The 14,848-nt window shown below is 42.3% G+C and overlaps 1 protein-coding gene across 15 annotated transcripts in view; it reads right to left on the bottom strand.

Annotated features, from left to right (window-relative positions):
• The window catches only part of LOC137347622 (centrosome-associated protein 350-like), a 157,807-nt gene that overhangs the window by 132,974 nt on the left and 9,985 nt on the right, over positions 1 to 14,848 (bottom strand). For 12 of the 15 annotated variants that reach the window (XR_010968980.1, XR_010968981.1, XM_068012197.1 and 9 more), the window contains 2 exons: positions 4,728 to 4,818; positions 2,012 to 2,141 (listed from right to left, as the gene is read on the bottom strand). The exons of the other annotated variants lie outside the window; for them this stretch is intronic. Coding sequence is in view for 10 of the 12 variants with exons in the window: in XM_068012197.1 (XP_067868298.1) it covers positions 2,012 to 2,141; positions 4,728 to 4,818 (221 nt within the window). In the remaining 2 variants the exon portion in view is untranslated. The remainder of the gene's footprint in view (positions 1 to 2,011; positions 2,142 to 4,727; positions 4,819 to 14,848) is intronic. 15 annotated transcript variants of the gene reach the window in all.

Raw genomic sequence — 14,848 nt, 5'->3', positions numbered from 1 at the left:
AGCAGAATCAGCACAGCCCAAATCAAAATTTGCTAGTGGAAGAAAAAATTAGAAAGTAAATGATGAAACTAAAAGGATTAAATATTCAAGTGACTAATAAAATAAGATTGATGGATTGTTTAACTTCATGTTAAAATTGCTGGCAATTTCACCTCAAGGCTTAGAAACAGGCCGACTTGAACAGGGTGCAGGGAACAGCCCCTGGGCTGTAATGGGTCAGCCCAAAGCCCACCTGATACTGGGCCTCGGGCCTCATTTCCACGATTATGTTCAGCTGCAGAGCCCTGTTGGGAGTCCCCAGACAGCATGCTGGAGAGGAGGATTTCAATTTTGGGTTGTTGCTTTGTTGGCCCTCAGGTAGACCCTGGGTGAAGTGGGAGGGGAAAGCGATCAGGAGGGAGATGAGCAGGGGTCAGAAATGGTCTTCAGCATTGCAACGGAGCCAGCCCAGCTCCACATTCAGTGAGCCCTGGATGCTTCTTTTTCTGCCTTTATCAGTATTGCTCAGTGATACATTTCCAGTGAGTAATCAGCCCATGGCTTTTCCAGCCACATTCGACACTTAGGTGCCTATTTTGCGCCTGTAAAACAGGCTGGATGCTAACACATTTCTTGGCCCATGTGCCCACAAAATAGCAGCTCAAGTGCTAAACTTCAGTTTGATTCATATTTTCGACTTATTTTTCTATTTTATACAAAAGAAATTTTAAGCAAGGTCGTGGCAAGGAGCGATAGTCAAAGCAAAAGCCCATCATTAAACCACCAATCAAGATTCAAGCTGTATTGTGTTCTCTATGTTGTCTGATGCAACATAAATGATATGCGTGAAGTCCAGTTGGTTGAAGGTCTCAAAGAGGTTTATTACAGCTAATCTATTATATGCAGTTCAGGGCTACCTATTTACAGGACTTGCCTCTTGGTGTTACAGTTACAGAGTGAGACTGGCATATAGTCACATGACTGCATCATACAACACAAGTTGCAGCTATCTCACTGTGGTGGCATTAGACAAGCTGGGATTGTTCTGTGGTCACAAAAGGTGCTTTTTAAATGTAAGAGGGGATTTGATAGTGGTGTTCAAAATCATAAAGGTGAGAAAGACTTGCATTTATATAGCACCTTTCATGACCGCAGGACATTCCAAAGCGCTTTACTGCCAATAAAATACTTTTGAAGTTATTCACTGATGTAACGTACAAAACACAGCAGCCAATTTGCACATAGAAAGCTTCCACAAACAGCAACATGATAATGATCAGATAACCTGTTCTGGTGATGTTGACTGAGGGATAACTATCAGCTAGGAATAACTCCTCGGCTCTTCTTTGAAATGGTACCATGGGATCTTTTACATCCACCTGAAGCACAGACAGGGCCTCAGTTTAATATCCCATCCAAAAGACAGCACCTCCAACAATGCAGCACTCCCTAAGTACTGCACTGAAACATCAGCTGTGATTTATTGCACTCAGCTCCTGCAGTGAGACTTGAATCCACAAACTTCTAACTCAAAGGTAAGAGTGCTACCCACCAAGCCACAGCAAACAGGTAAAGGGCTTTGATAAGAGTAAAGAAGGACAAACTGTTCCAACTGGCAGGAGGTTCGGTAACGAGAGGACACAGATCTAATGTATTTTGCAAAAGAACCAGAGGGGTGATGAGGAATTTTTTTTTACGCAGTGAGTTCTTGTGATTTGGAAGGCACTGCCTGAAAAGGTGCTGGAAGCAGATTCAATAGTAACTTTCAAAAGAGAATTGAATAAATACTTGAAGAGGCGAAAACTGCAGGGCTAAGTAAAAAGAGCAGGGGAAGGGTGGTCTAATTAGATAGTTCTTTCATAGAACCAGCAGAGGCACAATGGACCAAATGGCCTTCTTCCATGTTGTAAGATTCTTTGATTCATTCACCGAACTTGCAAAGTCTTACATCTTAAACTTTTGCTTTCTTGATTTTGTCAGGAACGACCTCAAATTCCTACAATTAAATCAACAGCAAAGCAAAATATATTACCTGCTTAAGGAAGGGGTCCACTTGGGACCCAGGGCAACGTGCTTGTCCAGTCCATAACTTCTTAGGGAAGTTAGTCGTTGTAGAGAACCTCCTTGCTTTGAAATGCTGCTGGTATCCTTTTCATCACATCCTACAACAACACACCAACAGCCTATTATATTGGCATGGTAACCATTTCAAAAACCTCCTGGTATAATTCAACCCAATCAGACCTTCAAGAGCAATCAGGGTAAATGGCTGATTTTTTGAATCACCCATCGAACTTTCACTTCAAGTTTTGAAAACTTTAAAGAAAATACACTGAAATGTTTTCTCTCTCTTTGCAGGTCAGCAGTTTACTCCAGAACAAGTCCGGACATGTCCCAGCCCATTATGTTCCTGGACCTGTTCATTATTTATAGCCCATCCCACTATGCAGTATTGGTGCCAGTGACTAAGAAACTCAACTGAGAAACCACCACACCAGCCTTCACAATGTCCAATACCCCCTTTCTAAAAGGGATACAGCTGGCAAGGGAAACTATTTACACCTCGCTTTCTAGTTCCCAACATCGTGGCAGCCCCTTGATATACTCACAGCGGATTTTGGCAATCCAAAGCACTGATACGAGCTGCACTGTTAATTATAAAATGCCGGTAGGCTATTTGGCAGGATATGACCAGCGGTGTTCTGCAAGGTCCTCAACTATTCACTCTACTTATTAATGACTTAGATGATGGGATAGATATCCAAATTTGCGAATGACACAAAGATAGGCAGCATTGTAAGCAGTGTAGATGGAAGCATAAAATTGCTAAGAGATATTGATAGATTCAGCAAATGGGCAAAACTGTGGCAAATGGATTTCAATGTGACATCATCAACTTTGGACTTAAAATAGATAGATCAAAGTACTTTCTAAATGGTGAAAAGCTAGAAACAATGGAGGTCCAAAGAGACTTGGGGGTCCATGTACATAGACCATTAAAATGTTGTGAACAGATACAGAAAATAATCAAAAAGGCTAATGGATGCTAGTCTTTATATCTAGAAGACTAGAATACAAGGGGATAGAAGTTATGCTACAACTGTACAAAACCCTGGTTAAACCACATCTGGAGTACTGTAGCTCTGGGCACAACCTGTGAGGAAGGATATATTGGTCTTGGAGAGAGTGCAATGTAGATTTACTAGAATGATATCTGGACTCCAAGGGTGAAATTACAAGGAAATAATATACAAACTAGGGTTCTATTCCCCAGAATTTGGAAGGTTATGAGGTGATTTGATTGAAGTTTTCAAGATATTAAAGGGAACTGACGGTTTCTCTCTATCTACTCTATTTCCACTGGTTTAGTCTAGGTCTAAGGGGCATTGTCTAAAAGTTGGAGCCAGATCTTTCAGGAATGAAGTTAGGAAACACTTCGACACACAAATGGTGGTAGAAATTTGAAACTCTCTTCTACTAACAGCAATCGACGCTAGGTCAATCATTAATTTTAAATCTGAGATTGATAGATTTTTGTTAACCCAAGGTCTTGAGGGATATGGGGCAATGGTTGGTATATGGAATTAGGTCACAGATTGGCCATGATCTCACTGAATGCCCAACGGGCTTGGGGAGATAAATGGCCTCCTCCTGTATCCTACAGGTACACAAATAGCATCAATCCAATGGCAATTGATCTGAGAAAGAGCTCACACGTGCACCTTCCAGGAGACAGCCAGACTGGTGCAATCTTAATAGGTTCTACTGAACCAACTTGGGCTAACGAGGATTAAGTTGGCTCCCTGCTGATAGGTGCAGTGAAGAAACTCGCTGTCATCACTATGCCTAGCGAAATAGTAAAGATGTTCCTTTCAGAATACATTTACCATGTTGTCAATGCACCAGCTGCAGCAATGCTCCCCTACCCCTTCAGACTATTGTAATACACCCCATGCCATCTAGTCCTATGCAAGGTACCCTGCAACCCTGTCCAGCTGTAAAGTATTCTGTAGCCCTGATCAATTGTGAATGCATTGCCGTAATACCCTCAACATTGTTCAATGAAGAGAAACATAGACGGTTTAGCACAGATGGTGGTCATTTGGGTCTTCTTGCTTGCAATAAATTTAGACCCTTCTTGAGGGCTGGTTTTACACTCTTGTTTTCATGCTTTGTCCCCAGGCTTGTTCCCTTCTCACGCATTCTCCACAAACATTCAATAAAGATCTAAAACAAAAGGGAAGCATCAAGAAGGGAGTTTCCAGAATGCTACCAGGAATGAGGGACTTCAGTTATGTGGAGAGACTGGAGAAGCTGGGATTGTTCTCCGTAGAGCAGAGAAGGTTAAGAGGAGATTGGATAGAGGTGTTCAAAGTCATGAATGGTTTTGATAGAGTAAATAAGGAGAAACTGTTGCCAGTGGCAGATGGGTTGGTAACCAGAGGTCACAGATTTAAGGTGACTGGCAAAAGAACCAGAGGACATGAGGAAAGCTTGTTTTTAACACAGCATGTTGTTGTGTTCTAGAATGCACTTCCTGAAAGGATGTTGGCAGCAGATTCAATAGTCACATTCAAAAAGGAATTAGATGAATTCTTGAAGTGAAAAAAAAAGGGCTAAGGGAAAAGAGTAGGGGAGTAGGAGTAATTGGATAGCTCTACCCAAGGACTGGCACAGGCAAAGTGGGCCAAATGGCCTCCATCTGTGTTGATTTATTCTATGAGAAACCTCTTTCACTTTAATCTCACCAAATGGCTCAGACTGCAAGCGTTTTCGGATGCCCAGATCCGGAAGGAGGTCAACCTCTTCAAAATTCAACTTGTTTTCAATCTGCTGTAACTGGGAATGAACAAGATAATTGAAGAAGTCGGTGCCATGCATATTATCCTCGTAATACTGAGTCTACGAAAGAGCTGGCATATTCAAAATACAATCAGGTCCATCTCAACTTTGCGTGATAGTGTAAAACAGATGATAGCAGGTCGGAAGACTGTTTGACATCTCTCCCCATTTTTATTTTCACTGATTTCAATAGGCTGCTGACTGATGAGGCCTGATTTACATTATCGCACAAAGCCAAGATCTACACAGCTCTTAAAATTAAACAGGCTTACTTCTGCTAGGCAAAAATGTAGGTCACAACCAAAAATGTGAAGTCACAAGATTTGTAATCACCATATTCAATGTTCCATGAATCTTTCTGCAGTTTTTGGTCCTATGCTGTTGCATTCCAATTTATACATTCGAATAGACGAATTAGGAGCAGAAGTAGGCCATTCAGCCCCTCTAGGCTGCTCCGCCATTCAATAAGATCATGGCTGATCTGTTTGTGTTTCAACTTCAACACTCCCATCTACCCCAAAAACCACTGGTTCCCTTGCCTAACAAGAATCTATCACCGTCTTAAAATTATTCAATGACCCCGCCTCCATCACCTTCTGAGGCAGAGAGTTCCGAGGTCACACAACCCTCTGAGAGAAAAAATTTCTCTTCATCTCTGTCCTAAGAGGGTGACCCCCAATTTTAAAACCATACCCCCCTATATTTGTGAGTTATATTTTTTGTATAAGCTATTAAGAAATGGGTCATTATTCTGGGAAGATTTGATTCCACATATTTACTCCAAAAGTATGACTGCACTCTTTTAGTGGTGGGAAGCATCATATGTTCTGTATTTTGTTGTCAACCAGGACCTAGAGTGCAGTCAGCAATAATATACCATGGATTTTATTGCTGCATTATGTAATATGCCAAGCGGAAAGAGAAAAATTAATCCCAAACTACTACCATAATGTACCCAGAAGAGTGGAACAATTTTAATTACAACCAGTCAATCTCCCATGGTGCCATACACAAGGACTCGAGACTAGGTGTGGCCTTCAGATGAAGTGGTGTTATATATAGGAAAGAGTAATACTTGGATCAGGGCCTGTGCTTGTAATTCAGTCATATATCCTCTGCTGTTTTTTGTATTTCCATTTGAAACTCCTATGTATGTCAGCCATGGGCCAACTGGTGGCACTCAGAAGGCTCCAGAGACTTGAGCATAAAAATCAAGACTGACACTCTATTATGAGTGCTGGACTTTTAACATGATTATCGTCTTAAAACTGTAATTTTTTTAAAATTTCAGATGGAGTCAGCAAAGTCAGCTAACCTCAGATCAACTCTGCTTAAAGACAAGACTGAAATCTTCATTACCAGGACAACAAAGATTCCCGATCAAAGTCTTTTTTGAAAAGCAGAAAATGCAGGTGAATAACACCTGAAGAACAATGGGTTTCACCCTCCCAGACTATCGGATCGTGAACAAGTAGTCAGTGATACTGAGAATGCAAATGTACAGTGGCGCAGCAGTCAGCCTTACTGCTCCAGCGACCCGGGTTCGATTCTGGGTACTGCCTGTGCGGAGTTTGCAAGTTCTCCCTGTGACCGCGTGGGTTTCCGCCGGGTGCTCTGGTTTCCTCCGACAGCCAAAGGACTTTGCAGGTTGATAGGCAAATTGGCCATTGTAAATTGCCCCTAATGTAGGTAGGTGGTTGGGGAATTGAGGGGATGTGGTAGGGAATATGGGATTAATGTAGGATTAGTATAAATGGGTGGTTGATGGTCAGCACAGACTCGGTGGGCCGAAGGGCCTGTTTCAGTGCTGTATCTCTAAACAAATAAAAATGTAAAAAAGTACATGGCAACTGCTCATACCTGGAAGCAATGAAATGCCCAGGTGACTCTGCTAAAACCAGACTTTGCATATTGGAAAAGGACAATGAGCTATTGACTTTTGATTACAGATAAACTTAACTAATTTTCTGAAGGAATAGGCTGTAAGAAAGGAAACCAACAGTTGCAGCTTCAGAGCAGGCTGGAAGAAAGTAAGACAACCAGAGGTGGTAGCCGCAAGGGAGAGAGAGAGAGGGAACACAGGCTATCAGAAAAAACTGATGCAGTCAAAGACTGCAAAGACTTGAAGCTGTTTTGAAAGTTGAAGTTTGTGGAGAAGTAGAAGACCAACAGGATCACTAGGAATCACCTCATTCACAGACATCCACATCAAAATTGAGCGGAGAAATGAGCAAAGAGGACATTTACTTTGAGAAAGGTCTAAGAGATCTAACCCATTGCAACTGGGAGAAGTTTGGGACTTTTAATGCAGAGATTTCACCATCAAAGAGGACTGCATACCGTATAAGTGTGATGTGAGGTTTTCAAGTGTTTAAATAAGTAAAGAAAATACCTTTTTTTATAATTTGGGGTATCAGTATCTTGCAAAGTACTATGCAGTTAATGGGGATTTCTTTTAGTTTAGTTGTCATCATAAGTCTTAAAACGTGAAATTTTGTCGTGTAATGCTTTAAATTGGTTGGCAAATTCATATCTCATATTTTAACATTAAAGGTCTCACTGAGTACATAACAAATCCCAGTGCAGTACTAAGGGAGTACTGCACTATCAGAATTGCTGTCTTTCGAATCATACATTAAAACGAGGCCAAGTCTGCCCTCCCAGGTGGATGTAAAAGCTCCAAAGACACTATTTCGAAGAAGAGCAGGGGAGTTTATTCCCCAGTGTCCTGACCAATCAACATCACAAAAACAGATAACCCAGTCAGTTATCACATTGCTGTTTGTGGGACCTTGCTGTGGGCAGATTAGTTGCTGTATTTCTTACATTACAACAGTGATTACACTTCAGAAGTACCTCATTGACAGTAAAGTGCTTTGGGACATTCTGTTATCATGAAAGGTGCTATTTCAATGCAATTCTTTTTTCTTATGTCCACATTTGTAATGGAAACTGTCTATGTAAACCTGTCACATTGTAACTGCACCCTCTTGACAGTGGGAGGAGATAGAGATGAAGTTAAGAAATTAAAATATAAATCTATATTCATTGCTTTTCTCCATCTCCCTCCCTCTCCCTCGCTACTCCCAACCTTTCCCTGCACTACTGGCAGGAGAGTGCAATTATAGTGTAACGGCTTTACATTTTCAATATGCACTTAGGAAAAGTTGGAAATAACAATGGAGAGTTGGCAGGAAAAAATAGAAACACAGAAAGTCAAGTAGTGTGGACGAGAAGTGCATGCAGATGGAAGATTTGTTACTAGATTACAGATATAATTAAATATTTTAGACGCACTGATGAACATTAACAAAACAAAATACAGAACATTTGACACAGCCAATCAGTTGAACAAAACCACTCACAAAGATAAAGCTGCATTTGTGGACAATTACTGTGCACAAAGAAAGAAGGTATTGTGGCTCTAAATAAAGAAAGTAAATGTGATCCATTCAGTTCTGGGAGGTTGGCTTAAATAACTCCGTGCGTATTTTGTTTTTATTGGTTTGTGAAACTGAGTCAACACATCCAGGTGAGAGAGAGCTCACCAGGTGACAGGTAGAGCTAGAGATAATTACCACAGCACCGAAACAGTGAAAGGAAACAACATCCAGAAACAGAAAAGAAAGCCTTAGAAAAATGCTGCAAACACTTCGCAAATGCAGAAAAAGAGGAAAGAAAAAGCTGAAGATTCAGGTCAAAACCCGGGTGATCTAAAAAAAATGGCAAACTAGCGCATATTATGAGCAGGTGCACAGCAACAGTGAATAATCCAAGAAACGGCACCATCAGAAGAGTTCCATAGAATGAGATGTGATTCCAGAAATGTATCCACTTGAGTAACAACTTGAACATAGTAAAACATCTTAAGATGCTTCACAGGAGTGTCAAAATCTGACACCAAACCACATGCGGAAATATCACAGGATCATAGGATAATACGAAATAGGAGCAGGAGTAGACCACTCGGCCAGTCAAGCCTGCTCCACCATTCAAACAGATCATGGCTGAACATCCACTCTGCGCCATTTTTCCCCACTATCCCCATATTCCTTGATGTCGTTAGTTTTCAGAAATCTATTGATTTCTGTCTTGAACATGCTCAATGATTGAGCTTCCACAGCCCTCTGGGGTAGAGAACTACACAGATTCACCAGCCCCTGAGTAAAGAAATTCCTCCTTATCTCAATCTTAAATGGCCTGCCCCTTATTCTGAGACTCATAGCCCGAGGAAACATCCTATCCACGTCTACCCTGCCACGCCCTGTAAGAATTTTGTAAGTTTCAATGAGGTCAGCGCTCATTCTTCAAAACTCTAGAGAATACAGGCCCAATATTAAAGTATTAAATATTAAAAGAAATAAATTTTAAGGAGCACCTTAAAGGAGGAGAGAGGGGTGATGAGGTTTAGGATGGGAATTCCAGATTTTAGGAGCTAGGCAGCTGAAGACATGGCCACTAATGGTGGCGTGATTAAAATTGGGGATGCACAGAGGTCTCAGAGAGAGTGGCCATGGCGGGATTTGAAAGCAAGGATGAGAATTTGATAATGGAGTAAAGACTTCCTTTTGGGGTGAAACCAGAGGTCATGTTTCAGAGCAGGGAATGATCACATTTTTCTGTTATTGTCAATGTGATCTCCCAGTGCACGGAGTGAGGACATGTTCCAAACAAACTCAACTCAATGTAAGAGCTGTTGTGAGGCCTGCCAGGAGCAAGAAAGTATTTTCTGGTCTAAAAAATTAACTGGACTCCCCCAGGCTGCAGCCTTGTGATGCACCAGATTCAAAGGGTGGTGTTGCAGTGCTGGAGAGCTTCCAGATAGATTCAATTACTGCAGTAACCTGCTCTGAGACCTCTATTACGATGGTGGGTTCATGTTTGCTGTGGGCAAGGGAGGGTGAATTTATGCTCATCTGCCATTTACGCTGCTTTTTCGCAGCTTGTAATTCTGGCAGGAGAACGGGACAATTGATGCTTCATTTTCAACTGCTAGGCATGCACCACAGATGGGTGAAGCTGACAGGAACATGAAAACAGAACAAAGAATCTGAATTAAGGATGAAGATCTTCATCATTGTCATCAGTAGAACATGACATTCAGCTCTTCCAGTCTGTTCCAACATTCATGGCTGATCCGTACCTCAACTCCATTTATCCACCTTTGCTCCATATCCCTGGATACCCTTACCTAACAAAAATCTACCATTAGCAGTCTTGAAAATTTCAATTGACTCCCAGCATCCACAGTCTTTTGGGGGAACAAATCCCAGATTTCCACTACCCTTTGCTTGAAAAAGTGCTTCCTGATATAATTCCTAAATGGCCGAACTCGAATTTTAAGATAATAAAAACAAGAAATGCTGGAAATACTCAGCAGGTCTGGCAGCATCTGTGGAGAGAGAAGCAGAGTTACCGTTTTAAGATTGTACTCCCTTGTTCCAGAATACCCCGCAGGAGGAAATAGTTTCTCTGCACCTACCTACTGAATGCCTTTATGAACTATAACTACATTTTCCATGGATTCAGAAGTTTTAATCATAGTATAACGATTCATAAAAGATTAATTAGGCATCAAAAGTTGTTGGCCTTTGGGTGACATTCACTGGTGATTAGACCAGGAGCAAACCAGACTCGATTCCTGAGTTAACAAGGGCAGATGTAGAGGGGAGACCCAAACTACGTGCCATATATATAAGACAGTCACCAATAAATGTCCAGACTGGCCAAGAGGGTGTGGGAAAATGGTGCACTGACACAGAACACAAAAGTCTGAGTGTATCAAGCCTCGTGTCCTCAGTACCTTGCTCTACGGCAGCGAGGCCTGGACAACGCATGCCAAGAGCGACGTCTCAATTCATTCAATTTTTGCTGCCTCCAGAGAATCCTTGGCATCAGGTGGCAGGACCGTATCTCCAACACAGAAGTCCTCGAGGCGGCCAACATCCCCAGCTTATACACCCTACTGAGCCAGCGGAGCTTGAGATGGCTTGGCCATGTGAGCCGCATGGAAGATGGCAGGATCCCCAAGGACACATTGTACAGCGAGCTCGTCACTGGTATCAGACCCACCGGCCGTCCATGTCTCCGCTTTAATGATGTCTGCAAACGCGACATGAAGTCCTGTGACATTGATCACAAGTCGTGGGAGTCAGTTGCCAGCGATCGCCAGAGCTGGTGGCTATAAAGGCGGGGCTAAAGTGTGGCGAGTCAAAGAGACTTAGCAGTTGGCAGGAAAAAAGACAGAAGCGCAAGGGGAGAACCAACTGTGTAACAGCCCCGACAACCAATTTTATCTGCAGAACCTGTGGAAGAGTCTGTCACTCTAGAATTGGCCTTTATAGCCACTCCAGGCGCTGCTTCACAAACCACTGACCACCTCCAGGCGCTTACCGATTGTCTCTCGAGACAAGGAGGCCAAAAAAGACCAATAAATCCAATAGGGAATTCAGGAGAAACTTCTTTACCCAGAGGATGGTTAGAATGTGGAACTTAGAGTAATTGAGTCAAGCAGCATAGATGCATGTCACAGAATCATTGCAGCACAAAAGGAGGCCATTCAGCCCATCGTGTCTGCACTGGCTTTCTGAATGAGAAATTCACCTAGTGCCATTCTCCTGCCTTCTCCCCGTAACCCTGCACATTCTTCCTTTTCAGATAACAGTCTAATTCCCTTTTGAATGCTTCAATTGAACCTGCCTCCACCACACTCTCAGGCAGCGCATTCCATTCCTTAACCACTCGCTGCATGAAAAAGATTTTTCCTCATGTCATTTTTGCTTCTTTTGCCAATTATTTTAAATCTGTGCCCTCTCATTCTCGATTCTTTCATGAGTGGGAACAGTTTTTCCCTATCTACTTTGTCGAGACACCTCATGATTTTGAATACCTCTACCAAGTCACCTCGCGGTCTTCTCTTCTCAAAGGAAAACAGTCCCAAATTCTCTAATCTATCTTCACAACTGTAGTTCCTCATCCCTGGAACCATTCTTGTGAGTCTTTTCTGCCCTCTTTCACATCGCCCGAAACTGGACGTAATACTCCAGCTGAGGCCGAACTAGTGTCTTATACAAGTTCAACATAAACTCCTTGCTCTTGTACTCTATGCCCCTATTAATAAAGCCTAGGATACTGTACGCTTTATTAATTGCTCTCTCAACCTGTCCTGCCACCTTCAATGACTTATGCACAAATACACCCAGGTCCCTATATTCTGCACCCTCTTTAGAGTTCTTCCCTTTATTTTATATTGTCTCTCCATGTTCTTCCTACTAAAGTGAATGACTTCACATTTCTCCGCACTGAACTTCATCTGCCACTTGTGCGCCCATTCCACCAACTTGTCTATGTCCTTTTGAAATTCTACACTATCTTCCTCTCAGTTCACAATGTTTCCAAGTTTCCTATCATCTACAAATTTTGAAATTGTGCCCTGTACACCAAGGTCCAGGTCATTAATAAATATCAGGAAGAGCAAGGGTCCCAACATTTGGGGAAGCTAAATATGTACATGAGGGAGAAAGGAATAGAAGGTTACGCTGAAAGGGTTAGATGAAAAGGGGTAGGAGAAGGCTTGTGTGGAACATAAACACCGGCAGAGACCAGTTAGACCGAATGGCCTGTTTCTGAACTGCACATTCTATGCAATTCTATGTAATCTATCAATGTTGCTGGGGGTGCCATGAGAGGGCAGGAGGGACAGACAACAAAGAAGTCAAAAAATCCATCCGAGTGGTCTCAAACTTACAGCCGAACAAAAACCTGGGAGGGTTTCATTTTTGCACAGTGACTGAGTCACATTGGTTCTGGCAAGCAACTGTTGCAAATTCTGCCAAGAAGCCAAAGTCCGGAAAAGTGAGCAAGCCCAGTCATGTTAATATTCAATTAACATACAGCAGCTATTGGGCTGCAATGGGAGTATAATTCAGACAGGACTTAGCCTTTGACTATATGATTGCTCTACACAATGCACACTTCATTATATATATTAAGGGCATCTGATAGATTGTTTGCAATAGTAACACTGTTTTCTGTAACTTAGCATTTTGACGTATTTGTTAGCTTAGATTCCAAGCTGGGTTAGTCTGACCCAAATACATATAATACATTAAAACCACTTCATCAGCTGAAGAAAAACACTGAATACTTGGAACAAGTCAAAATACTTGCCAACTATTACAAATTAACAGCTCATATAACCTGTTCAGTTCTTGTTCTCCGCACTTACTTCAGGAATTGGACTGGAATACAAATAGGAGGAAGTTATGCTACAATTTTAAAAAGCTCTGGTTAGACCGCATCTGGATTATTGCATTCAGATCTGGGCACAAAACCTATGGATGGATTACCTTGGACTGGGAAGAGTTACAGTACAGATTCACCTGAATGATACCGGGGCTAAAAGGTTGCAGAGATTGGGCTTGAATTCCATTGAGCATAGAAAATTAAGGGTTGATCTAATTGAGGTGGTTAAGATGATTAAAGGAGTTAATACAGTAAATAGAACAAAACTATTTCCTCCGGTGGGGAGTGCAGAACAGGGGGCAAATTAGATCGAGGCTGTTCAGGGATGATGTCAGGAAGCACATCTTTACACAAAGGATAATGGAAATCTGAAACTCTCTCCCTCAAAAATTTTGTTGAGGCTGTCGTCTGTTGAAAATTTCAAAACTGAGATAGGCAGATTTTTGTTAGGCAAATGTATTAAAAGCTATATTCTCTAGCACTTAGAAGAATGAGAGGTGATCTCATTGAAGCATGCAAAATTCATACAGGGCTCTACAAGGTTGATGCAGGAAGGATGTTTCCCCTGGCTGGGGTGGGGGGTGGGGGGGGGGGGGGGTGGTGGCGGTTCTAGAACCAGGGGACACAGTCTCAGAATAAGAGGTAGGCCATTTAGGACTGAGATGAGGAGGAACTTCTTCACTCAGAGGGTGGTGAATCTGTGGAATTCTCTACCCCAGAGGGCTGTGAAGGCTTCATCATTGAGTCTGTTCATGACAGAGATGGATAGATTTCTAGATATGAAAGATATCAAGGGATAGGGGGACAGTGTGGGAAAATGGCTTTGAGGTAGAAGATCAGCTATGATCTAGTTGAATGGTGGAGCAGGCTTGAGGGGGACAAATGGCCTACTCCTGCTCCTATTTCCCATGTTCCTATGTTTCTATGAACCAACAACAAAAATGTGCATTTATGCAGTGCGTTTAATGTAGTAAAACATCCTAAAGCACTTCACAAGAGTGTTATCAAACAAAATGTGACACTGAGCCACATAAAGAGATAATAGGACAGATGACAGAAAGCTGGTCAAAAAGGTAGTGTCTTATAGAAGGAAAGCACTGTGGCGAGGCAGATAGATTGAGTGAGGGAATTCCAGGACTTAGGGCCCAGGTAGCTGAAAGCATGGCCACCAATGTGGAGCAATTAAAATTGAGGATGTGGAAGAGGCCAGAATTGGAGGAGTGCAGAGATCTAGAAGGGTCCTAGGGCTGGAAGAGGTTACAGAGATAGGGAGGGGAGAGGCCATGGAAGGGTTTGGAAACAAGGAAGAGGGAATTGAGGCATTGCCAAAACAGGAGCCAGTGTAGGTGACTCACACTGCCTCTTCCTGACATTGATTCCTGGGGCTCCCCACTGTTTTTCCCAACACTGACATAATTCCTCTAACTAGTCCCACTGTTTTCTTCCCTTCAGTGAATTTTTTAAGCATTCCCAAGACTTAATCCCCGAATCCCCCGTATCCTTGAACGTAACTTGTTGCCTTTTGTGTGGAACTTTGTCATATGTTTTTTTGGGCATCTACGTACAACATGTCACAGGGCTTTCCACTGACCTCTTGAGCTCAAGAAAACCAAGGACACTGCTCAAAAAATATCTTTCCTTCTGAATACACACAGACTGTTGTTTGCTGGTTAATATTATACATGGCGGGCAGCCATAAAGACGGGGCTAAAGTGTGGCGAGTCGAAGAGACTTAGTAGTTGGCAGGAAAAAAGACAGAGGCGCAAGGGGAGAACCAACTGTG

Source organism: Heterodontus francisci, chromosome 32 (assembly GCF_036365525.1).
Source record: "Heterodontus francisci isolate sHetFra1 chromosome 32, sHetFra1.hap1, whole genome shotgun sequence".
Taxonomy (NCBI): domain Eukaryota; kingdom Metazoa; phylum Chordata; class Chondrichthyes; order Heterodontiformes; family Heterodontidae; genus Heterodontus; species Heterodontus francisci.
This window is presented reverse-complemented; position numbering and strand designations above follow the sequence as displayed.